Consider the following 27481-nt stretch of genomic DNA (forward strand, 5'->3'; position numbering starts at 1 on the left):
TTTGGTGGTGAGAAAACATTCTAAACTGACGCTTCAATGGATGCTTATAGCCTCTGTGACGTGTCTGGGTTATAGCTTCTGACTGTAACCACACTTTTTTGAAAGACCTACAAACCTTTCTGGCCACTAGGAGGAACTACAGGGCAAGTTTTCCATCCTCTGCTTGTTGTTCTCAGCTCCCTCACAGGGAGTGACTTAATCTGAATCATAGACATTGAGAGGACTTGAGTAATCCAAGACCTTCACAAATGTCACACCTTTTATAATTATACTGACATCAATCTGACTGCTTAAATGATTTAGTATGGATTAACCAAGCTTCTCTATCTATGCATAACTGAACATTTTGCAGACACAAATGTTTTATTTTTTATCATACATTAGTGATACATTTAATATACTGACATTCAAATAAATTGTTGATACAAAGGGAGAATCTTTACTTTCTGAATATATTGTGAACACTGTAAGGTATAAATCGGAAAGTTGAATGTGAATGAGAGGATACATATATACACAAATTAACATCTGCGTTGATCTAATCACCCACACAACGATAAAGAAGAAAGACACAGTCAATAGTGTTGGAGCACATTTACAATTTTGTCCACATTTTCTTATTTTACAAAGCTACAGTATGTCTGTAGCTTTGGGGATATCAAAGATACTTAATTGTTATTTGTCTATCAAAGACACTTTATGGCACCTTATTCCTTATATAGCACACTACTTTTGACCGGAACCCTATAGGTCCTGGTCAAAAGTAGTGCACTGTAGGGAATAGGGTGCCATTTGGGACACACAGCCTTAGACAAATAACAATAAAGTCAATAAACAATAAAGTCTTTAATAATATTCCCTCCATGGTTTGAAGATGTAGGCAATATAATCTAACAGCTCTCTGTGTAGAGATCAATAACAATGCAATATCCCTGACTGAGCAGTAAGGTCACCAAGATAATAAGTTAGTGAAACTTCATTCTATTTCTATTTCCCATTTTGTTATTGTGGTGACTGAAAGGTCAGCTTGTTGTGAACAAGCTCTGCTAAAAAGCTCTGCTCTCTACCTAGACCTGAGAAATATTCAGAGTCACAGAGCTGTGTATAGAAAGAAATTGTATATCAAGTGCTAGAAAACAAAATAAGAATCCAATACAACCTTTTTGCTGGGGAAGAGGCAGGAGGGGAAAAGGTTGTGCCTGTATGTCTTTTCCTGAAAAAGACATACAGGTAAAGAATAAATCATTTGAGTTCTGGTACACACTGAATTTACATTTTAGAGGGATTTCTGGTAAAGTGCTGGAGAGTGTGACTACAGTAGGAGCTTAATTAAGTGTGTGTGTGTGGGGGGGGGGGTAATCTATTCTAGAGGGACACGATGGATATAGTGAAATCACTAGTGGATGGTCGTGAAAGGGTGTGCCATGGAGATAGAGACACAAGTTCACCCCCAAAATGACCATGTTAAGATAACCCACTTCCAGGGCTTGAGTATTCTGTGTGGAGTGGAGAGTTACGTAATGGATTCCCCCTCTGGGTATTACATGGTGACCGATGTGAGGGGTAGAGGGTACATCTTGGACAACCTTCTGTGGGGCCTTGCATGATGTAAGTATCTCTTAAGATATCTGGCCACCCCAGTCCTGTCCCTCAAATGTTGAGGGTCTCTTTCAAGGTTTATTACAGGGTATCTGGCCACCCACTCCTGTTCTTTACACGATGAAGGTTTGTGTCAGGAGTAGAGAGTACCTGGCCAACCCCACTGCAGATCTTTGCACGCAGAAGGTCTCTTTTGGGCTTACAGGGTACCTGTCCCACCCAACTCTGCAGCCTTGGATGAAAGTCTTTCAGGATTAGAGAGTACCTGTCCCACCTCCAACCTTACATGAAGAAGGTCTATTAGGTTTTGAGAATACCCAACTCAACCTCTCTCCATGGTCATCATGTGCTGGAGGTCTGTGTGATGCTCCTCTGGCTGGTACCTGGCCCAGGCCCACTCCACTTTCCTGGATGATGGTGAAGGTCTGTGTGGTGAAGGTCTAAAGCCCTATTCAGACAGGATTCATTTCACTGGGGGAGGTAGGGTAATGTAATTAAATGCACGAGTACAAAACAACATATATTTAGTCCCATCCGAATCTGCCATGCCAGTCATTTTTACTTGGTGGGGCGGTTATTATTCCAACCCCAAAAATCGACTTATCCCGTGTGAATCGACATCCCTGTGTTTTGAGGGATATTACAGAGTTTAATAGGTGCTGCACGCAGTTTGGGAAGAACATGGGAACAAATTGCTTTAAACAAAGTGCTATGCATGTAGCCTACAGATTAATGACCTGTTTTGTCATATATCAACTTCCCTGTGCCCATTTCTCTTGATGATGATATTGTGCCCATTCAATAATAAATTGTCAAATATGTTAGTTAATTAGATATCTGCACACAGTTCATGGTTCTTATTGATATTATTTTGACTTTCGAACTGAGGGTGGCCAGATACCCTGAAAGAGACCTATCCCTAGACACGTTTAAATATCTTCATGCCTAGGACCGCCTCCAGGCTTCCATCATAACGCTCAAATCTGAATGAGAAAAAACAAATACAGGGGCAGATACAGGGGCAGATGGTAAACTAATCCTGTCTGAATCGTCCACTGGAAAAACAGACATTCTAGGGTAATAATTACATAACTGACGTTCTATAGTAATACTAGTCCAGTGCGAATAGGGCTTAAGTCCATTAGGGGGTAGAGAGTCCCCGACCAACCCCCTCTCCTCTCATAGTCCTCCTCTAGAGTCTGTGTGATGGAGAAGGTCATTGAGGCTTAGAGAGTACCTCACACCAGGCCTCTTCTGGTGTTCCCATGGTCCTTATGAACTGAAGGTCTGTGTGATGCTCCTCTGACTGGTATAAAGAATGGCTTTCAGGGGTAGGGAGAACCTGTCCCACCCCAACTCATCTCCTCCATGGTCCTCACTCCTCATGTGCTGGAGGTCTGAGTGACGCTCCTCTGACTACTATGGTCCTTGATGACATAGGTGGAAAGGCTCCTGCGGCTCTGCTGGTGGTCAAATCCTCCGCACCGTGAGGCCTTCAGGTACTGTGAGGAGCAGCAGACAAAGCACCTCATCAGGTCGTGAAACAGGTGGCCAGCGAAGAACATATAGATCCACGGGTTACAGCAGCTGTTCAGGCTGGCCAGTAGCATGGCGATGATAAACGCCACGTCTAGGATAGAGCGAGAGAAGGAAAGAGACATTGAAGTCAAATAGACTCCTGAAGACTGTCATTTTCAACTGCCGACAACTTTCAATATACATTGTAGATACAATAAGTCTAACACAGCTTTTACCAACGCCAAAACACAATATGGTACCTACAGTATAGAAAGTACAAATATTTCTCCTTGTCCGAAATATATACTTGTTGCCTTGACTGCAAATTGGTACAGTGCAATCTTTGCACCGTAGTTCATTTCAATAGCAATTGATTGATTGTCAAGTTTGATGGGCATTCAAACTGCCAAACTTGAAAGAGCAATAACAATCTGTTTTTGATAAACTGTTATACTTTGGCAGGCATTCATGCACAACAATCATCATCTTGTTATTCACAAACAGCAAACTATCATCTGACATTCTTCTCTAAAGGCATCTGGGGCACTATTCAACCAAACCCAGTAACCGGAGTTCCGGTTTAGTCAAAAACACCATTCTTCTTGCACTACATGAATGTAGTACCTAATGAATTTGGGTACCCAACGAAGCAATGTTTACTGTGTGAAACAAAAACAAACTCAATAGGACACTGATGCGGGAAGGACGGTGTGTGTATGTACTGTGACCTTTGAAGCCATTAGATGAATCCCTACTGGCGATCTGACATTTCACTAAATTAGTTTAAAGTGAACAGAATTGGCATAGGTTTGAGATGGAACCTCCTCCATCTCTCTCTAGCTCTCTCTCTCTCCTTCCATATGCCTCTGCTCCTCTTAGATATAATATGTTATGACATATTTTATTGTCCATTTACATGGACATTTATTTTGTGACGTCGTAATACAAATACACAAACACACAATATAAGACATGCAGTACAGAAAACCGGAAAGTTAGCACACGTTGCACATTTACATTTCCACATATTAAAAGTCTCTGGCCTACTGTCCGTGTAACGTTTGTCATTATGGGTAGACCAATGCACAGCGTGAGTTGGGTTCATCATAATTTTATTTAAGGTGAACCAGGAAAAAAAACAATAAACACCACAACAAACAAAAAGTATTGCAGGCTTCTAACAGCTATACAAAAACAAGATCCCACAACTGAAGGTGGGAAAAAGGGCTGCCTAAGTATGATTCCCAATCAGAGACAACGATAGACAGCTGCCTCTGATTTGGAACCATATTCGGCCAAACACAAAGAAATAGAAAACATAGAATAGAACATAGAAATTAAAAATCTAGAATGCCCACCCAAATCACACCCTGACCTAACCAAAATAGAGAAAGAAAAGGGCTCTCTATGGTCAGGGCGTGACAGTCCGACCATGAATTGGGCCTGCATCTGTCCTATGTCCCAATGTTGCTCCTATTCTTGCTGAACAGTGGGACCCTTTAATCTCCTTTCAGAGAGCAGCAGCTGAAAACAGTTGGCTTTCTAGAACAAAACAAATCAACAAATCATAGTGATCCCTGGCCTGTCTGTGGTGTGTCTTACATATTGGTGGAACGGAGGAAAGGAAAGGGAAACCCCCACTGCCATATGGGAACAGAGATATAGATGGAACCATGAAGGTTGATGGACAAAAAAAGAAAAAGGCTAATTTCAATTCAGTCTTGGGGAATGTGGTTCAATGTGGCAGTTATTGATGTTTGTCCCCCATGAGACACCATAGGAACAAAGCCAGTATTACTTCCTCAAGTTTGGTGCAGTATTTATAAGTTAAAACATGTGCAACATAATGTCTTATGTAAACAAAGTCAGATCCTCTGCTCTGATGGCCAGGTCTGTCCTGCGGTAGGAATGGAAAAAGCACAATCAATGCAGCTTTGTATCCCTAAGTGGAGAAGTGAGCATTGTCAAAATCAAAACCCAACCCTCAACAGTAAATCATGATAAACTCTCTAACAAATCTCTGTTTTGGATGAGACTGAATTTATGACCAAAATTATCCTATTTACACTCTGCAGTCAATTTTCACTAATATCGATGCCACATAGGCCATTTCCTATCAGAGAAGTTGTCTATTGCCTTCAATTGTACAGAGCATTCAGAAAGTATTCAGACACCTTGACTTTTTCCAAATGTTATTACGTTACATCCTTATTCTAAATTTGATTAAATTGTTTTTTCCCCCTCATCAATCTACACACAATACCCCATAATGACAAAGCAAAAATTGAAATATCACATTTACATAAGTATTCAGACAGGACTTTGTTGAAGCACCTTTGGCAGCAATTACAGCCTCGAGTCTTCTTGGGTATGACGCTACAAGCTTGCACACCTGTATTTGAGGAGTGTCTCTATTTCTTCTCTGCAGATCCTCTCAAGCTCTGTCACGTTGGATAGGGAGTGTTGCTGCACAGATATCTTTTTTATTCTCTTCAGAGATGTTCAATCGGGTTCAAGTCCGGGCTCTGGCTAGGCCACTCAAGGACATTCAGAGACTTGTCCCGAAGCCACTCCTGTGTTGTCTTGGCTGTTTGCTCAGGGTTGTTGTCTTGTTGTAAGGTGAAGCTTCGCCCCAGTTTGATGTCCTGAGCGCTCTGGAGCAGGTTTTCAGCAAGGATCTCTCTGTACTTTAATCCGTTCATCTTTCCCTCGATCCTGACTAGTCTCCCAGTCACTGCCGCTGAAAACATCCCCAAGCATTTATGCCTCCACCACCATGCTTCACCGTAGAGATGGTGCCAGGTTTCCTCCAGACATGACGCTTGGCATTCAGGCCAAAGAGTTCAATCGTGGTTTCATCAGACCAGAGAATCTTCTTTCTTATAGTCTGAGAGTCTTTAGGTGCCTTTGGCAAACTCCAAGTGGGCTGTCATGCATTTATTGAGGAGTGGCTTCCGTCTGGCCACTCTACCATAAAGGTCTGATTGGTGGAAAGCTGCAGATATAGTTGTCCTTCTGAAAGGTTCTCCCATCTCCACAGAAGAACTCTAGAGCTCTGTCAGGGTGACCATCGGGTTCTTGGTCACCTCCTTGACTAAGACCCTTCTCCCCCGATTGTTCAGTTTGGTCGGGTAGCCAGCTCTAGGAAGAGTCCGGGTGGTTCCAAACTTCTTCCATTTAAGAATGATGGAGGCCACTGTGTTCTTAGGGACCTTCAATGCTGCAGAAATGTTTTGGTACACTTCCCAAGATCTGTGCCTCAACACAATCCAGTCTCAAAGCTCTACGCACAATTCCTTTGAACTCATGGCTTGGTTTTTGCTCTGATATGCACTGTCAACTGTGGGACCTTATATAGACACGTGTGTGCCTTTCCAAATCATTTCCAGTCAATTGAATTTACCACAGCTGGACTCCAATCAAGTTTTTAGAAACAAGGATGATCATTGGGAACAGGATGCACCTGAGTTCAATTTCGAGTCACATAGCAAATGGTCTGAATACTTATCAGTCATAATCAAGAATAAAACAAGTGACTGTCGCCATTTCCGTTTTTAGAGGCTGTTTTTCTGTTTTTTTATTTTTATAAATTAGCAAAAATGTCTAAAAACTAGTTTCTGCTTCGTCATTATGAGGTATTGTGTGTAGACTGCTGAGGATTTTTTTTTTCTTTAATCCTTTTTAGAATACGTCTGTAACGTAACAAAATGTGGAAAAGGTCAAGGGGTCTGAATACTTTCCGAAGGCACTGTATGTACCAATAAGCTGTTGTACATACCAATAAACTAGTCTGATGAAGTGAGTGTTATTTAATTCATGAAAAGATCAGCAAGTAATAAATCATTTTTGATCTCTGGGGGAAAAGTGCATACATTTATAAAATTGGATGCAGTTAATTAAGTTAAATAACATAATAATGGACCCTTGCAAATGCATCAAGTGGGCTTACAATTTAATCCACCATCTTCAGAGAACTTTCAACTATTTAGTTTCCTAAGCATATAACGTATATAACACCTAAATAAGCGAAGGAATTATAGAAAGAATAATGGCAGTTTTCCATTCCCTATACAGTACTGTATGTGAGGGTGATAAAGTGAGTGTGTACATCTTCCCTCCCTCTCCCTGTCTGCATGAGTTATGATCAGAGCCAGGGTTGAAGATGAGACCTGCTGACAGCTTCTCTCTCTCTCTCTCTCTCTCTCTCTCTCTCTCTCTCTCTCTCTCTCTCTCTCTCCATAGCCTCTCCTTCATTTTACAGACAGTTGAATATACATTAGGCAATAAAGACATATAGGACACAAGGCCTTAAAGGAAAACTATATCTGGTATTGAAGTGATTTGATCCTAAAGAAAATTGCAGCAGTACCTAATCCTACAGTACAACTCGAGAAATAGAATGCCTTCATTACTCTCCCCATAGGAGAACCCTTTGAAGAACCCTTTTTGATTCCAGGTAGAACCGTTTTGGTTCCACAGAGAACAGTTTTGGGTTCCATGTAGACCCCTTTCCACAGAGGGTTTTACATGGAATGCAAAAGAGAAGAACTCTTTGGGAACCCTTTTTTCCAAGAGTGTTTATTTCTATGAATGGGACTCAATGAACAGATAATCTGATAGTAGAGTTGAGAGTTGAACAGCCAGGTGTCAATTACAAGTCAGCATGGTAAGACATGCATGTACCCATGTCTTAATAGTTTCTCCTAATCATTTATTAATATGCACAGTGAGAGGCACTTGTCAGGTTTCTCTGATGTTTTGATCTAATTCAATTACTTTCAGTGTGTCAGTGTTATTCCTTCAGCCAATTAATATTGTGTTGTGCCACCTCCACTTGACTTGAGATAATGAATCTGCAGTGTGTGTGTGTGTTTGTGTGTGTGAGTGAGATACAGAGCGAGCGAGAGAGAGAGAGACAGAAAAAGAAAGAAAGATAGAAAGGTCATGGATCTTAATTTGTGCAAAGACACAGGCCTTGTATTGCAGCATAGCCTAGCATAGAAGTCCATGGCCATTATGAAGCATGGATTAGCTCATGGTGTTGTCTCACCATCCAGAGAATGAATCACACGCCAAACTACAGAGTCATATATCCACTGTCCTCCTCCACATTAGTGGCCCTGACAGGCGTTCAGAGTTAAGCTGTCAAATAGGCTCATGGTAACAGCTCAGGCAGACTGGTGCAATTCATTGCCACAGACGCCATCTATATCACTTATGGATTGAAGGCCATAATAACCACAAGATGTTCAAAAATGTTTTGAAACGTTTTAATACATTGAGGGTTTTCTTTAGCCTGCCTGGAGTGCCAAGTGGGATGGGTTCGCATTTTGGGATTTTACTATTGGTTCATTATAACATGCAAGCTCAATCAAGCATACTTGAACTTTTTTTTACTTTTTTAGGCATTTAGCAGATGCTCTTATCCAGAGCGCCTTATGGTTAGTGAATTCATCTTAAAATAGCTAGGTGAGATAACCACATATCACAGTCGAAGTATGTGAAAATATTTCAAATATTATGAAATCCCATCTTAATCTAGGGTAGGTGGGACGAAATCGTCCCACCTACTTAACAGCCAGTGGAATCCCGTGGCGCGTTTTTCAAATACCTTAGAAATGCTATTACTTGAATTTCTCAAACATATGACTATTTTACACCATTTTAAAGACAAGACTCTCGTTAATCTAACCACACTGTTCGATTTCAAAAAGGCTTTACAACGAAAGCAAAACATTAGATTATGTCAGCAGAGTACCCAGCCAGAAATAATCAGACACCCATTTTTCAAGCTAGCATATAATGTCACATAAACCCAAACTACAGCTAAATGCAGCACTAACCTTTGATGATCTTCATCAGATGACAATCCTAGGACATGATGTTATACAATACATGCATGTTTTGTTCAATCAAGTTCATATTTATATCAAAAAAACAGCTTTTTACATTAGCATGTGACGTTCAGAACTAGCATACCCACCGCAAACTTCCGGTGAATTTACTAAATTACTCACGATAAACGTTCACAAAAAACATAACAATTATTTTAAGAATTATAGATAAAGAACTCCTTTATGCAATCGTTATGTCCGATTTTAAAATAGCTTTTCGGTGAAAGCACATTTTGCAATATTCTGAGTAGATAGCCCAGCCATCATGGGCTAGCTATTTAGACACCCACCAAGTTTAGCCCTCACCAAAGTCAGATTTACTATAAGAAAAATTGGATTACCTTTGCTGTTCTTCGTCAGAATGCAATCCCAGGACTTCTACTTCAATAACAAATGTTGGTTTGGTTCAAAATAATCCATAGTTATGTTCAAATATCCTCTGTTTTGTTCGTGCGTTCAAGACACTATCCGAAGGGTAAAGAAGGGTGACGCGCCCGACGCGTTTCGTGACAAAAAAATTCTAAATATTCCATTACCGTACTTCGAAGCATGTCAACCGCTGTTTAAAATCAATTTTTATGCCATTTTTCTCGTAAAAAAAGCTATAATATTCCGACCGGGAAACCCTGTTTACGTTCAAAGACGAAAGAATAAAAACATGGTGTCGCCTCGTGCACGCGCCTCAGTCTCATTGTCCTCTGATCGACCACTTACCAAAGGCGCTAATGTTTTTCAGCCAGGGGCTTCAAAGACATCATTCAGCTTTTTCCCGCCTTCTGAGAGCCTATGGGAGCCGTAGGAAGTGTCACGTTACAGCAGAGATCCTCAGTTTTCAATAAAGACAGTGAAGAAGCCCAAGAAATTGTCAGACAGGCCACTTCCTGTAAGGAATCTTCTCAGGTTTTTGCCTGCCATATGAGTTCTGTTATACTCACAGACACCATTCAAACAGTTTTAGAAACATTAGGGTGTTTTCTATCCAAAGCCAATAATTATATGCATATTCTAGTTTCTGGGCAGTAGTAATAACCAGATTAAATCGGTACGTTTTTTATCCGGCCGTGTAAATACTGCCCCCTATCCTTAACAGGTTAATGATGAGTGGGTGAACAAAAGAGGGGGATGAAACTTTCAAACATTCTTTTGTTGCTGATTCAAAACTTGAGTTGCTCCTAGCCTTCTCCATACCCAGAGGTCCAAAGGCTGACTTCCTTCCAAGTCCATAAGGCTTTTGAATTTTAATTTATCTGAGTCATTTATGATATAGCTCCATTGGGATCCATTGTTTAATGGATGGCTCCTGCTGCAGTGGCTAGCAACACAGAGTGATGGTTGAAATGTGGTCTGGAGCAGATGGACTCCCCTGAGCTCCCCTTTAAAGGAGGAAAGCTTAAGATAAGAGGAGCAAATCTCCTGACAAATGATGTTATTATACAGAAAAGACACAAATCAGGACATGAGGCCCCCTAGGTCCCCATAAGGTGAGAGAGTAGAAGGAACACTTTGATGTCACAGTACATTTACCCTCCCTAGCTCTAGAAAGGCCCTGCAGGGCTTTGAAATGTATAACTGCTACTTTCTCCTACTCTTTGCCTAATTTGGTTGTTTCCATTGTGAGGTGTATTTATGGATTGTAACAACATCATATATCAACTTTGAGCCTGGTGGTTTTTGTTTGGGCCATTCCAGTGATACACTATATATACAAAAGTATGTGGACACCGCTTCAAATGAGTGGATTTGGCTATTTCAGCCACACCCGTTGCTGAAAGGTGTATAAAATTGAGCACACAGCCATGCAATCTCCATAGACAACCATTGGTGTGAAATGGCCTCACTGAAGAGCTTAGTGACTTTCAACGTGGCACCGTCATAGGATGCCACCTTTCCAACAAGTCAGTTCGTCAAATTTCTGCCAGAATGCATACTGCCAACTATAAGGGCCCAACCTCACTAATGCTCTTGTGGTTGAATGAAAGCAAGTCCCCGCAGCAATGCTCCAACATCAAGTGGAAAGCCTTCCCAGAAGAGTGGAGGCTGTTATAGCACCAAAGCGGGGACCAACTCCATATTAATGCCCATGATATTGGAATGAGATGTTCAACGAGCAGGTGTCCACAGACTTCTGGTCATGTAGTGTATGTGATATGTTTTTGGGTAGAATATATGATATCTGTATAAAAAAACTGACTGTATTTGGACTTTGTGTATATACAACAACTGTAATATATACTGCCTTTATATGCAGAGCAGGTGAAGTGAACATACAGTATGTAAGTGTATATACAGTGCCTTGCGAAAGTATTCGGCCCCCTTGAACTTTTCGACCTTTTTCCACATTTCAGGCTTCAAACATAAAGATATAAAACTGTAATTTTTTGTGAAGAATCATCAACAAGTGGGACTCAACTATGAATTGGTACGAAATTTATTGGCTATTTCAAACTTTTTTAACAAATAAAAAACTGAAAAATTGGCTGTGCAAAATTATTCAGCCCCTTTACTTGCAGTGCAGCAAACTATCTCCAGAAGTTCAGTGAGGATCTCTGAATGATCCAATGTTGACCTAAATGACTAATGATGATAAATAGAATCCACCTGTGTGTAATCAAGTCTCCGTATAAATACACCTGCTCTGTGATAGTCTCAGAGGTCCGTTTAAAGCGCAGAGAGCATCATGAAGAACAAGGAACACACCAGGCAGGTCCGAGATACTGTTGTGGAGAAGTTTAAAGCCGGATTTGGATACAAAAAGATTTCCCAAGCTTTAAACATCCCAAGGAGCACTGTGCAAGCGATCATATTGAAATGGAAGGAGTATCAGACCACTGCAAATCTACGAATACCCGTCCGTCCCTCTAAACTTTCAGCTCATACAAGGAGAAGACTGATCAGAGATGCAGCCAATAGGCTCATGATCACTCTGGATGAACTGCAGAGATCTACAGCTGAGGTGGGAGACTCTGTCCATAGGACAACAATCAGTCGTATACTGCACAAATCTGGCCTTTATGGAAGAGTGGCAAGAAGAAAGCCATTTCTTAAAGATATCCATAAAAAGTGTTGTTTAAAGTTTGCCACTAGCCACCTGGGAGACACACCAAACATGTGGAAGAAGGTGCTCTGGTCAGATGAAACCAAAATCGAACTTTTTGGCAACAATGCAAAACGTTATGTTTGGCGTAAAAGCAACACAGCTCATCACCCTGAACACACCATCCCCACTGTCAAACATGGTGGTGGCAGCATCATGGTTTGGGCCTGCTTTTCTTCAGCAGGGGCAGGGAAGATGGTTAAAATTGATGGGAAGATGGATGGAGCCAAATACAGGACCATTCTGGAAGAAAACCTGATGGAGTCTGCAAAAGACCTGAGACTGGGACGGAGATTTGTCTTCCAACAAGACAATGATCCAAAACATAAAGCAAAATCTACAATGGAATGGTTCACAAATAAACATATCCAGGTGTTAGAATGGCCAAGTCAAAGTCCAGATCTGAATCCAATCGAGAATCTGTGGAAAGAACTGAAAACTGCTGTTCACAAACGCTCTCCATCCAACCTCACTGAGCTCGAGCTGTTTTGCAAGGAGGAATGGGCAAAAATTTCAGTCTCTCGATGTGCAAAACTGATAGAGACATACCCTAAGCGACTTACAGCTGTAATCGCAGCAAAAGGTGGCGCTACAAAGTATTAACTTAAGGGGGCTGAATAATTTTGCACGCCCAATGTTTCAGTTTTTTATTTGTTAAAAAAGTTTGAAATATCCAATATATTTCGTTCCACTTCATGATTGTGTCCCACTTGTTGTTGATTCTTCACAAAAAAATTACAGTTTTATATCTTTATGTTTGAAGCCTGAAATGTGGCAAAAGGTCGAAAAGTTCAAGGGGGCCGAATACTTTCGCAAGGCACTGTACATGTGTCGTTGTGACGTTGTCCTCCAGTGGCTAGCTAGCTAAAATTTGCCTATCCTAAATTGGCCATGGATGGAGATAGGGATTTGGCCTTGTGGTTTTACTTAATTCTCTGTACTGACAAATGATTACAAGGGCGATTCTAATCCAACCATAAATTCTTATATTGTGCCCCTGGCATGAGAGAATGTAAGTTCAAAATGTTAATTAGCTGGCTCATCGTTGCCCATGAAAGAAAGTTAGGCTAGTGAGCAAGCACTTTAGCCAAGTGGTCTAGGACAACAAAAACTAAAATCATGTACTATATGACAGAGTCATAGACCATGTTGTCAACATGAAAGAGAGGAGGATGGCATTTGTGTTTCTTTACAAGTAGGGGGAGTGAACATGTTTTTTCTACACATGCACACACACATACAGTTGAAGTCGGAAGTTTACATACACCTTAGCCAAATACATTTAAACTCAGTTTTTCACAATTCCTGACATTTAATCCTAGTAAAAATTCCCTGTCTTAAGTAAGTTAGGATGACCAATTTATTTTAAGAATGTGAAATGTCAGAATAATAGTAGAGAGAATTATTTATTTCAGCTTTTATTTCTTTCATCACATTCCCATTGGGTCAGAAGTTTACATACACTAAATTATTATTTGGTAGCATTGCCTTTAAATTGTAGCCTTCCACAAGCTTCCCACAATAAGTTGGGTGAAATTTGGCCCATTCCTCCTGACAGAGCTGGTGTAACTGAGTCAGGCTTGTAGGCCTCCTTGCTCGCACACGCTTTTTCAGTTCTGCCCACAAATGTTCTAAAGGATTGAGGTCAGGGCTTTGTGATGGTCACTCCAATACCTTGACTTTGTTGTCCTTAAGCCATTTTGCCACAACTTTGGAAGTATGCTTGGGGTCATTGTCCATTTGGAAGAACCATTTGCGACCAAGCTTTAACTTCCTGACTGATGTCTTGAGATGTTGCTTCAATACATCCACATAATTGTCCTCCTCATGATGCCATCTATTTTGTGAAGCGCACCAGTCCCTCCTGCAGCAAAGCACCCCACAACATGATGCTGCCACCCCCATGCTTCACGGTTGGGATGGTGTTCTTCGGCTTGCAAGAATCCCCCTTTTTCCTCCAAACATAACGATGGTCATTATGGCCAAACATTTCTATTTTGTTTCATCAGACAAGAGGACATTTCTCCAAAAAGTATGATCTTTGTTCCCATGTGCAGTTGCAAACCGTAGTCTGGCTTTTTATGGCAGTTTTGGAGAGGTGGCTTCTTCCTTGCTGAGCGACCTTTCAGGTTATGTTGATATAGGACTCGCTTTACTGTGGATATAGATACTTTTGTACCTGTTTCCTCCAGCATCTTCATAAGGTCCTTTGCTGTTGTTCTGGGATTGATTTGCACTTTCGCACCAAAGTACGTTCATCTCCTGGAGACAGAACGCGTCTCCTTCCTGAGCGGTATGACGGCTGCGTGGTCCCATGGTGTTTATACTTGCGTACTATTGTTTGTACAGATGAACGTGGTACCTTCTGGCATTTGGAAATTGCTCCCAAAGATGAACCAGACGTGTGGAGGTCTACAATTTTTTTTAGGAGGTCTTGGCTGATTTCTTTTGATTTCCCCATGATGTCAAGCAAAGATACACTGAGTTTGAAGGTAGGCCTTGAAATACATCCACAGGTACACCTCCAATTGACTCAAATGATGTCAATTAGCCTTAGCAGAAGCTTCCAAAGCCATGACATCATTTTCTGGAATTTTCCAAGCTGTTTAAAGGCACAGTCTGTATGTAAACTTCTGACCCACTGGAATAGTGATACAGTGAATTATAAGTGACATAATCTGTCTGTAAACAATTGTTGGAAAAATGACTTGTGTCATGCACAAAGTAGATGTCCTAACCGACTTGCCAAAACTATAGTTGAAAAACGAGTTTTAATGACATCAACCTAAGTGTATGTAAACTTCTGACTTCAACTGTAAATCAGAACAGCGAAATTGTATTTAGCTTACGTTGATTGTTTTTGATATTTTTTATTTGTCACTGTACTAGACTAAGCATAGATGATTTGATGATGTTGAAATGTTGAAGTTGAAATGGTGCTGGAATAGTGACGGCAGTTCCTGTTTTCTTTGCGACTTGCAGTAACTCTCTGTGGTTCTAAATCAATAGTTGTTAAGTAGTCCGAAAAAGTCGGCAACATTAACTTGCTTGACCATGCTGTAGGTAATGTAATTGTTTTTTTTTACATGCAATATGCTTTGTGGACATAGTTTGCTCTCCGGTTTTGTGATGTAACAAAGGTGGGGTTGAAATTATTTTGGGCCTCAGGCCTATATAATATCACAGTGGCAAGGCATATGAACTAACAGGTTATAGAGCAAACAACACAATTATCACAACACATAGGTTGTAATATGGCTTTTTAAATGTCTAGGCTTCCCCAATGATTTTACCAACGCACCACTACTGTGTGATTGGCGTGAAGCCAAATCCAAACTGGCTTCCCTTTTTTTTTTGGTGCGCCAGGACCATTCACAGTTGGGCTCGCTCAGTTTAGCTCAACGCTGATTGGATATTATTTAAAAAAAAAAATGTATCAATGCTACCGGCAGCAAAAATGGCATTCTCTTTTTGACCAGACAGCATCAGATAGATGGGCAACACATACAGAGACAGAAGGGCGCTGTTTCGCTTGGATGCTTTCTCCAGTGAGATGCATTCAGCCTCTTCCAAATTGAAGGAAAATTTTGAAACACAGAGAGTCGATGTCTGGCTTTCCTTGGCATCCTTGAATACACACCACTGGACAAATAGCACCAGGAGAGAGACAAGAGCACAACATGTCTAATACAAGACATTCCCCAACTAATTCCCAACTACCAAAACAAAATTAAATTAAAAAACAGGAGGATAACAGCTTATCAGTTGATGTCACTCTCCATGCCTCCCTTACTTGTTTTGCAATGACGCTTAATTTTGCCGGGCACACTAGAGGGGGTTCTTTCACCTTTTTCACTCTACATAGCCCATGTGTGTGCATAATGTATGGAGCCAACCTGGACTCAGGGGTAGACGTAACACAGTAAATAGACAGTCCAATTAGTATGACATGTTACATTTCATATGGTATGTATTAATTTGTGGATGTCCATCATCCATTTTGTATGATATGTTACAAATTACCATTTGTATGATATTTTACCAATTGCAATTCGTACAATATGTTTAGGAATTGCAATTCATACAATATGTTACGAATTTGCAAAACGTTTTATATGTAAAGAATTCCAATTTGTTGTGGCTAACGTTAGCTAGGTGGATAGGTGGCTAATGCTAATGTTAGCTAGTTAGCTAATTTTAGCTAGGCTAAGTGGAATGTTCCATTTCTTGCTGGATCATGACCGCCGTGTGCATTTATGAGTATAATTTGCTGGTGTAAAACCATATATGAAAACATAATACACATTTTGAAAGCTGACAAACAGCCCTATCAAATGATGACATACAATAGCACACCGTCAATCAAATTGTAATCAGTCAAGTAAAACACCTGTGAAAGTGTTTTATATATATTATAGTGTATGCTTTTTTCCTAAACAACTGCCATTTACACAACTTTCTAATGAAGATAGAGAAAAAACTTGAGCATATTGAGTCTTCCTTGGTTTGGAAGGGTTGAACATCTGCAATCAGAATAGAAATACCTTTTACTGAGAACAAGTTACAGCTGTTTTAGTGACCGATGGTATTTTTCTGTATGTTCCTTGATCAAGCACTTTCTTATCTGGATGGTATATTAAACACAAGTCTGCACTAAAACAAATGACAAATAGCATTTTGTCATACATATGATAAGGAAATACATAAACAAGTAATATCATTTTAATAACACAATAACGTTATTGAAAGAATAAGGTTAGGGGAATAGTCTCATTCAAACCATTTCACGGTCGTAGCGATAAGATTATATACAACATTCATCTCAGAAATATTGTCATCAAAATGTATCTGGAAGTACATAATATGATAAGAATAAGGCATATAATAACAATAATTGGCTTTCACAACAATTTATTCTGGTGTCACACCCTGATCTGTTTCACCTGTCTTTGTGCTTGTCTCCACCCCCCTCCAGCTGTCACCCATCTTCCCCATTATCCCCAGTGTACTTATACATGTGTTCTCTGTTTGTCTGTTGCCAGTTCGCTTTGTTTTGTCAAGCCTACCAGAGGTTTTTCCTGTGCTCCTGTCTTGCTCCAGTTCCTGTTTTCTAGCTTTTCCGGTTTTGACCATTCTGCCTGCCCTGACCCTGAGCCTGCCTGTCGTTCTGTACCTTGCCATAGCACCCTGGATTACCGACCTCTAAATGCCCTGACCCTGAGCCTGCTTGCCATTCTGTACCATTTGGACTCTGCTCTGGACTACTGACCTCTGCCTGCCCGTGACCTGTGGTTTGCCTACCCCCCTGTTTTTGTAATAAACTTTGTTATTTCAAAACTGTCTGCACTTGGGTCTACTCCTGAGCCTTGACACTCGGCCTATAGCATATCACGTGAAGGGTCAGAACAGAAACAATTTAAAAGATCAATATTATTTGACAATCTTTGTGAATAATGATGAGTGAGAAAGTTACAGACACATAAATATCATAGTTTGAAAGCTGTTTTCTGAAGAGCTACAATTGGATCAACAGATTGATCTGGAACGTGCTCATCGGTCTGGGAAAACCAGGGGGCACTGGTGGTGCCAATGGTGGTGCCAATGGAACCAGACCCAGGCCAATTTTAGTGAGATTCCTCAGGTTCAAGGATAAGACTCCAAATGCCTTATAGGGTCCTACATCTTCATCAATGAGGTTTTCTCTATACAGTCTGTCAAAGAAGAATGGAACTAATACCAGCCATGAAGGCTGCAAGAGAACAAGGTGACATAGCATACTTGAGGTGTCACAGCTGTCGTGGAAGAGAGAATGGGACCAAGGAGCAGCGGGTTGCGTGCTCAACATATTTATTATAAAAAATGCGAACACCACGGAAAAACAATAATCAAACTAACGACAGGAACAGAGAAGCAGGCTCAACAAAAGCAGTGCTCTCAAACAACTACCCACAAGTGACAAACAAAAACACACACCTATTTATAGGACTCCCAATCAGAGGCAACTAGAAACACCTGCCTCCAATTGAGAGTCCAGCACCCAACCTACACATAGAAAAACTACCCTAGAACATACACCAGGAAATACAAACATAGACCAGTGACTAAAAAACCCTGTAATACATAAATAAGCTACCCTCTGCCACATCCTGACCAAACTACAATAACAAAATATCCTCTATACTGGTCAGGACGTGACAGTACCCCCCCCCCCCCCAAAGGTGCAGACTCCGGATGCACCTACACAAAACACAGAAAACCCCAAAACAAACAGAAAAATCCCCCTAAACTAAAGGGAGGGAAGGGAGGGTGGCTGCCGTCAACGACGGCACTGTGCTACACCCCCCCTCCCCAACCCACCTATATCGGAGGCGGCTCAGGTGCGGGACGTGGACCCCGCTCCACCCTCGGCGTCGCCCACTTAGGTGGTGCCCCTGGCCGCGCCGGAGGACTGGTGGGCGACCCTGACCTCGCCCGGCTGGTGGGCGATTCTTGCTGCGCCCGGCTGGCGGACGACCCTGGCTGCGCCCAGCTGGCGGGTGGCGATGGCTGCACCCGGCTGGCGGGTGTCCCTTGCTGCGCCCGGCTGGCGGGCGGCAATGGAAGCTCCGGACAGGCGGGCCACTCTGGCCGATCCGGACAGGCGGGCCACTCTGGCCGATCCGGACAGGCGGGCCACTCTGGCGGCTCCGGACAGGCGGGCCACTCTGGCGGCTCCGGACAGGCGGGCCACTCTGGCGGCTCCGGACAGGCGGGCCACTCTGGCGGCTCCGGACAGGCGGGCCACTCTGGCGGCTCCGGACAGGCGGGGCACTCTGGCGGCTCCGGAAAGGCGGGCCCCTCTGGCGGCTCCGGACAGGCGGGCCGCTCTGGCGGCTCCGGACAGGCGGGCCGCTCTGGCGGCTCGGACAGGCGGGCCGCTCTGGCGGCTCCTGACTGGCGGGCGGCTCTGGCGGCTCCTGACTGGCGGGCAGCTCTGGCGGCTCCTGACTGGCGGGCGGCTCTGGCGGCTCCTGACTGGCGGGCGGCTCTGGCGGCACCTGACTGGCGGGCGGCTCTGGCGGCTCCTGACTGGCGGGCGGCTCTGGCGGCTCCTGACTGGCGGGCGGCTCTGGCGGCTCCTGACTGGCGGGCGGCTCTGGCGGCACCTGACTGGCGGGCGGCTCTGGCGGCACCTGACTGGCGGGCGGCTCTGGCGGCACCTGACTGGCGGGCGGCTCTGGCGGCTCCTGACTGGCGGGCGGCTCTGGCGGCACCAGACTGGCGAGGCTGGGCTGACGCACTAGAAGCCTGATGCGTGGGGCTGGTACAGGATGTGCCAGTCTGGGCACATGCACCTCAGGGCTAGTGCGGGGAGCGGGAACAGACTGAACAGGACTAGGCTGACTACTGGGAAGCTTGGTCCGGGTTGCTGGTACTGGTCGTGCCAGACTGGAGGTACTCACTTCCGGGATAGCACGAGAGGCAGGAACCCGGAAAGACTGGGCCATGGAGGCGCACAGGTGGCCGTGACCGCACCACCTGCACAACCCGTCCTGGCTGGATGGAACTAACAGCCCTGTACAAGCGGGGTGCTGGTACAGGGCGAACTGGGCTGTGCAGGGGCCTGATGTTTGCCGGGCGTAGAGCGGGAGTAGGGTAGCCTGATCCTAGGAGGCGTACCGGCGACCAGATGCGCTGCGCAGGCATCCTCCTACCAGGCTGGATGCCCACTCTAGTACGGCATCTGCGAGGGGCTGGAATGGCGTGCACTGGACTGTGCGTGCGCATGGGTGAGATAGTGCGCACCTCAGCAAAACACGGCGCCCTCCACTCCATACGCACCTCTATGTACTCACGGGTAGCTGGCTTATGGCTCTTCCTTGGCCTAGCCAAACTACCCATGTGCCCCCCCCAAAAAAAATTATTGGGGGTGCCTCTACGGCTTCCTCGCCAGTTGTGTACCCCGGTAGCGTTCCCGGTCCTCACCAGCCTTTCTCCACGGGCCCTCTCCGGCCAGAATCTGGTCCCAAGTCCATTTCTCACGAGTGTCCATGTCGAAGTCTATTTCCTCAGAATAGTCCATATATTCAGCGTCCTGCTCCTTTTTCCGCTGCTTGGTCTTGTTGTGGTGGGTAGTTCTGTCACAGCTGTCATGGAAGAGAGAATGGGACCAAGGCGCAGCGGGTTGCGTGCTCAACATATTTATTATAAAAAATGCGAACACCACGGAAAAACAATAAACAAACTAACGACAGGAACAGAAAAGCAGGCTCAACAAAAGCAGTGCTCTCAAACAACTACCCACAAGTGACAAACAAAAACACACACCGATTTATAGGACTCCCAATCAGAGGCAACTAGAAACACCTGCCTCCAATTGAGAGTCCAGCACCCAACCTACACATAGAAAAACTACCCTAGAACATACACCAGCAAATACAAACATAGACCAGTGACTAAAAAAACCCGTAAAACATAAATAAGCTACCCTCTGCCACGTCCTGACCAAACTACAATAACAAAATATCCTCTATACTGGTCAGGACGTGACATGAGGTATGACAAACTGATTGTTCACCCTCCCTCCCTAGGAGTTAGGAGGAGCAATAGACAGGGATCTATGAATATAGATTTTTTTTAACACCAACTGTCCAATGAGAAAGAAACGTATTTATGTTGCCAATGTATATAACCTGACCCAAATTATGACAGAACGTTCACTAATAGGTCCGGTATCACATCATTTACTTGAATCGATCACATTTTTACTAACATGGCTGAACATTTTTCATAAGCTGTATCAGTGGCACTAGGTTGTAGTGATCACTAGGAAAACTAAAATACCAAAAACTGGCCCTAAGGTAATCTACCGAAGGTCCTACAGAGGGTTCAATCAAGACTAATTTGTGAGTGAAAAAAACCAAACTACAAGGCGTGAGAGTATGTAACATCTAGCACTCTGAATCCAGTGATTCAATTCCTGGTCCTATCACACTTAGAGAACTGTCCAGTTAGTACTCTCCTGGCCCCTTACACTGTCTGAATTCGTCCTGCTAGATGACCTAAATGGGGACATGCTTAAACCACCTGACCAAGTCCTAAAGCAATGGGACTCACTAAATCTTTCTCAGATTATTATCAACCCCACAAGATATGACTCCAAACACCCAGAAAAGGCTACTTTCATCAAAGTTATCCTCACAAATAATCCTGATAGGTATCAGTCTAATGTTTTCTGTAATGACCTTTGTCACGTCCTGACCCTTGTAAGATGTCATTTTCTATAGTAGAGTAGGTCAGGGCATGACAGGGGGTGTTTTTGGGTGGTTTTCTATGTTTTCTATTTCTATGTTTAATTCTATATTTCTATTTCTATGTTGTTGTTTTTTGGTTGATCTCCAATTGGAGGCAGCTGGTCCTCGTTGCCTCTAATTGGAGATCATATTTAAGTAGGAGTTTTTTGCCACCTGTGTTTGTGGGCAGTTGCATTCTGTTTAGTCTCTGTACCTGACAGAACTGTAAGTTGATCGTTTCCGTTTGTTGTTTTGTCTTTAGTGTTTTTGAGTTAATAAATATCATAATAAGCACTCAACACGCTGCGCTTTGGTCACCACTATACGACAGCGTTACAACCTTACTGATCACTGTTTAACAGCCTTTGTTTGTAATGCTGCTCAGTGAAACGACCTGTCCTGATTTGTCATAGACGCTTACTAAAAAACTTTAATGAGTAAGCCTTCAAACATGACCTGGCCTCTGTAAATTGGTATAGAATCAGCTTGATCCACTGTCAAAGATGCTTGGACCTTCTTTTTTTATATTTTCTGTGATATTGTTAACAAACATGCCCCCATAAAGAATATGAGAATTAAAAACAGGTTCAGCCCCTGGTTTGACCGTGATCTTGCAGAGTTACTACACCTCAAGAATTGCATTTGGCGAAAGGCTCGGCACACGCATACTCAGGTGACTGGCTCTCGTTCAGGCAAATGAGAAATGCGTGCACTCAGGCTATCCGGAAGGCCAAAGTTAGTTTAAGGAGCAGTTCTCTCTCTGTGGGTCTAACCCCAAGATTTTCGGGAAAACGGTTAAAGACCTGGAGAATAAACACTCGTCCTCACAGCTGCCCATGTTCCTTGAAGTTGGTGATGTGGTTGTTACTGACAAGAAGCACATGGTTGAGCTTTTTAATCACCACTTCATTAATTCAGGATTCCCATTTGACTCAGACATGCCTCCTTGCCTGTCCAAAATTATCTCCCACCCCTTCTAATGCGACTAGCCCTGATGCTCCTCCCTTTTTTTCCCCTGCCCCTCTACAAAGTGTCTCCCCTTGCAGGCGCTCTCTGAGTCGTAGGTGCTAAAGGAGCTCCTTAAACTTGACCCCCAAAAAACATCTGGTCAGATGGTTTATACCCTTTCTTCTTTAAGGTTGCTGCCACTGTAATCACCAAGCCTATCTCTGACCTTTTTAACCTGCCTCTTCTCTCTGGCGAGTTTCCCATTGCTTGGATGGCAGCTACGGTTTGTCATTTTTTTAAAGGGGGAGATCAAGCTGATCCTAACTGTTATAGGCCTATGTCTGTTTTGCCCTGTTTATAAAAAGTGTTGGAAAAACTTGTCAATAATCAACTGACTGGCTTTTTTTATGTCTATAGTATTCTCTCTGGTATGCAATCTGGTTTCCGCTCAGGTTATGGATGAGTCACTGCAAACTTAAAGGTTCGATTGGGTTCAAGTCCGGGCTCTGGATGGGCCATTCAAGGACATTCAGATACTTGTCCTGAATCCACTCCTGCGTTGTCTTGGAGGTGTGCTTAGGGTTGTTGTCCTGTTGGAAGGTGAAACTTCACCCCAGTCTGAGATCCTGAGTGCTCTGGAGCAGGTTTTCATCAAGGATCGCTCTGTACTTTGCTCCGTTCATCTTTCCCTCAATCATGACTAGTCTCCCAGTCCCTGCCACTGAAAAACATCCACACAGCATGATGCTGCCACCACCATGCTTCACCAAAGGGATGGTGCCAGGTTTCCTCCAGACGTGACACTTGGCATTCAAGCCAAAGAGTTCAACCCTGGTTTCATCAGACCAGAGTATCTTGTTTCTCATGGTCTGAGAGTCCTTTAGATTACTTTTGGCAAACTCCAAGTGGGCTGTCATGTGCCTTTTACTGAGGAGTGGCTTCCGTCTGGCCACTCTAGCAAAAAGGCCTGATTGGTAGAGTGATGTAGAGATGGTTGTCCTTCTGAAAGGTTCTCCCATCGCCACAGAGGAACTCTAGAGCTCTGTCAGTGTGACCATCGGGTTCTTGGTCACCTCCTTGACAAAGGCCCTTCTCCCCGAGTTGCTCAGTTTGGCCGGGTGGCCAGCTCTAGGAAGAGTTTTGGTGGTTCCAAACTTCTTCCATTATAGAATGACGGAGGCCATTTTTCTTATAGTAAATCTTACTTTGATGAGTGCTAAACCTGCTGGGTGTCTAAATAGCTAGCCCTGTGATGCCGGGCTATCTACTGAGAATATTGCAAAATGTGCTTTCACCGAAAAGCTATTTTAAAATCGGACATATCGAGTGCATAGAGGAGTTCTGTATCTATAATTCTTAAAATAATTGTTATGCTTTTTGTGAACGTTTATCGTGAGTAATTTAGTAAATTCACCGGCAGTGTTCGGTGGGAATGCTAGTCACATGCTAGTCACATGCTAATGTAAAAAGCTGGTTTTTGATATAAATATGAACTTGATTGAACAAAACATGCATGTATTGTATAACATAATGTCCTAGGAGTGTCATCTGATGAAGATCATCAAAGGTTAGTGCTGCATTTAGCTGTGGTTTTGTTTTTTGTGACATTATATGCTAGCTTGAAAAATGGGTGTCTGATTATTTCTGGCTGGGTACTCTGCTGACATAATCTGATGTTTTGCTTTCACTGTAAAGCCTTTTTGAAATCGGACAGTGTGGTTAGATAAAGGAGAGTCTTGTCTTTAAAATGGTGTAAAATAGTCATATGTTTGAAAAATTGAAGTTTTTGGATTTTTGAGGAATGTGTAATTCGCGCCACGCCTATCATTGGATATTGGAGCAGGTGTTCCGCTAGCGGAACGTCTAGATGTAAGAGGATATGAAGTGTAATATTGGGATGCAAACTCAAAATGGAATACATTTCAACTGTATATTTGACATGGTACATGGGTCTTCTTTTTTTATTCCCATAACCATGTGTGTGAGGTGTATACTTTTGTTTCAAAGTAGATTTGTTTAAGTCTACTGTAAAACTTCTGTCTTATGTAACCATACTAAATGTAACATATCACACTAATTTGAATGTCCAGATTTACATATTGTCACATCCTGACCATAGAAAGCTGTTATTTTCTATGGTAGAGTAGGTCAGGGCGTGATAGGCGGGGTTTTCTAGTTTAGATTTTCAATGTTCTAGTTTTGTATTTCTATGTTGGGTTTTGTTTGGGATGATCTACAATTATTATTTTATTGAACTGTGAAACTATGCAATACATACAAATAAACAAAACAACAAACTGTGACGAAGAGTTAACATACACTTACTCAAAATCAATCTCCCACAAACCCAGGTGGGAAAAACACCTACTTAAGTATGATCTCCAATTAGAGACAACGATGACCAGCTGCCTCTAATTGGAGATCATCCCAAACAAAACCCAACATAGAAATACAAAACTAGAACATAAAAACATAGAAAATCTAAACTAGAAAGAAAACCTGTCACGCCCTGACCTACTCTACCATAGAAAATAACAACTTTCTATGGTCAGGACGTGACACATATACTATGTTACATCTACTCTATGAGACCAGGCTGATGGACAGTGGTGTGGTGCTATTTTCTTGTGGAAGCGCAAAATAAAGTGTAAAACGTTATCATTTCCTCACTCAAAGTTTGTACCGACAGATATATAGTTTTTGAATAGCCTATCATTATATATAATATGCATCATATGCATTCTACAGTTGCAACATCTGGCTATGCCCACACATTATTGTGTCAAGACATTTTTCAATGTTTAATACCCTCAAAGACCAATTTAGGCATACCTAATTGTAACATAGGCAATCATCACTGTCAATTGTGAATTCTTCACGTTTTACTGGTGAAACTGCATCATGGGAATAGCCTATGCATTTTGATCTTCTTGAATTACTGTTTTGTGAGCAAATTATAGCAGATGGTGTTAAAAAACTATATATATATCCTGGTGTGCTCTGTTGAGTTTTGACGCATGAGAACTGGGGCCTGGGATGAAAATAAAAAATAAATACAATATAAATATAGGACAAAACACACATCACAACAAGAGAGAAACACTACATAAAGAGAGACCTAAGACAACAACATAGCAAGGCAGCAACATGACAACACAGCATGGTAGCAACACAACATGGCAGCAGCACAAAACATGGTACAAACATTATTGGGCACAGACAACAGCACAAAGGGCAAGAAGGTAGAGACAACAATATATCACACAAAGCAGCCACAACTGTCAGTAAGAGGGTCCATGATTGAGTCTTTGAATGAAGAGATTGAGATTAAGCTGTCCAGTTTCAGTGTTAGTTGCAGCTCGTTCCAGTCACTAGCTGCAGCGAACTGAAAAGAGGAGTGACCCAGGGATGTGTGTGCTTTGGGGACCTTTAACAGAATGTGACTGGCAGAACGGCTGTTGTATGTGGAGGATGAGGGCTGCAGTAGTTATCTCAGATAGGGAGGAGTGAGGCCTAAGAGGGTTTTATAAATAAGCGTCAACCAGTGGGTCTTGCGACGGGTATACAGAGATGACCAGTTTACAGAGGAGTATAGAGTGCAGTGATATAAGGAGCATTGGTGGCAAATCTAGACCGCCATTTAGTTTGTCATTCTATTGTTTTTCATGACATTCTTGTGGTAATTAATCAGAATACATTTTCCAGAAATAGTTTTACCAGCTCTGTGAAAAAGGTGTGGGAGCGCCGCTCTCCTGCGCTCCTGCAGCACTACAACCCTGCTTATGGAGCCAACAATTGATCTACATTATGCAGTATTGCTATGTTTATAAGTGCTCCTGATTAACCTCATCCATGCATAAAGCAGTGTGTAATTCGTGAATAAAGCTCTTTACAATTACCTTCTCTGGGTGCAGCAGGATCCCATGCCGACCACATTTGTACGAAGAAAAAAGGAGTCCAGCAAACAATATAAGCTAGGACTATGACAAAAGTCATTTTGACAGTTCGGATCTTCGCTTTTGATATGAGCCTCACGCTGCTCACTCGAGAGAGCGCTGCGCCTTTGTACGCCCGCGGCGTCAGAGACATACACTGATCCCGTCTGGTTTTCATTTTAAAGTTTTGCCATATTTTAAAACTTATCAGGCCATAGCAAACACTTAGGATAGCCACTGGAATTATGTAGATTGTAAGACTAATCCATGTAATGTACGCCTTGGCGCCCCAGGGTTGCACGAAGTCTCCCCAACAGTCATAAACTCCGTTGCCCACCTCCCTCAACGAAAATATATACACTTGAGGGGTACTGAAAATCAGACTAAGCATCCAAGAGGCAATCACATAAAAACGGTCCTTCCTCTTGTGCAGAGAGCGAAGCGGCTGACATATCGCCAAGCATCTGTCTATGGACATTAGAACAAGCATGTAGGTGGACCCGAACATCCCGACAACCTGTAGGTACTTCACCAGCCTGCACAGTAAGTCCGGCCCGTAGAAGCGGAATGTAATGTCCCATATAAGCTGCGGGAGGACCTGAAAGATTGCCACCACCAGGTCCGCAATACTGAGGTGTTTCATGAAGTAATACATCCGAGAGTGGCTGTGCTTGCTCGTATGGATAGCCAAAAGGACGCAAATGTTACCGACCATCGCGAGCAGCAGAACTAGGACAAGAACGGTCACCTCCACTTTGGCCACCTCCTCGTTCCGCTTCAAGGGGTTCACGATGGTCTGGTTCCCAGTACTGGTCTCGTTTCCACCGCGACTCGAGTTGGTCCATGAATCATTTATAATCGCCCACAAGTCTTGGTCTCGCAGAAGGTCCTCCATCATTCATGCGTAAACGTTCTACGTAGTTCTATGTACCTTTGTGAAACGAAAATTTTGTAACTATACGATGCTCCGTCGCTCTGTTTGCATAGTGTGCTTCACCTGGAGCCCCAAAACACTGCTTCTTATCCAGTACCAGACATCGGTGAAGTGACTGATTGGCTCCTCATCTGCTCCTTGTTCATTTCTTTATCATTTCCCGTTATTGCAAAGTTTATTAAGATGTTTTTTTTCTGTTTACATGTTTGTCTCTTGGACGGTAGGCTTACCAAAGGAAAAGTCAAATCCAATAGTAAGGTGTCCCAATTAGGAGTAGACTCTGGGAG

At 42.9% G+C, this 27481-nt stretch overlaps 1 protein-coding gene across 1 annotated transcript; it reads right to left on the reverse strand.

The window, feature by feature from the left end:
* Positions 1-344: 344 nt before the first annotated feature.
* On the reverse strand, positions 345-27481 carry LOC106583536 (isotocin receptor). The gene is made up of 2 exons (XM_014167838.3): positions 26225-27481; positions 345-3229 (listed from the first exon to the last, which is right to left on the reverse strand). The coding sequence occupies exons 1-2, from the start codon at positions 27156-27158 to the stop codon at positions 2982-2984; spliced, it is 1182 nt and encodes a 393-aa protein (XP_014023313.3). The 5' UTR covers positions 27159-27481; the 3' UTR covers positions 345-2981.

Source organism: Salmo salar, chromosome 22, assembly GCF_965601325.2.
Source record: "Salmo salar chromosome 22, fSalSal1, whole genome shotgun sequence".
Lineage (NCBI taxonomy): Eukaryota > Metazoa > Chordata > Actinopteri > Salmoniformes > Salmonidae > Salmo > Salmo salar.

Bases quoted from the DNA above. Each gene is read 5' to 3' on its own strand.
- LOC106583536 (XM_014167838.3), bottom strand. From the start codon at position 27,158: ATGATGGAGGACCTTCTGCGAGACCAAGACTTGTGGGCGATTATAAAT. The intron at 3,230-26,224 runs GTAATTGTAAAG...GCTCTATCCTAG, and splicing joins TCCTGCTGCACCCAGAGAAG to ACGTGGCGTTTATCATCGCC.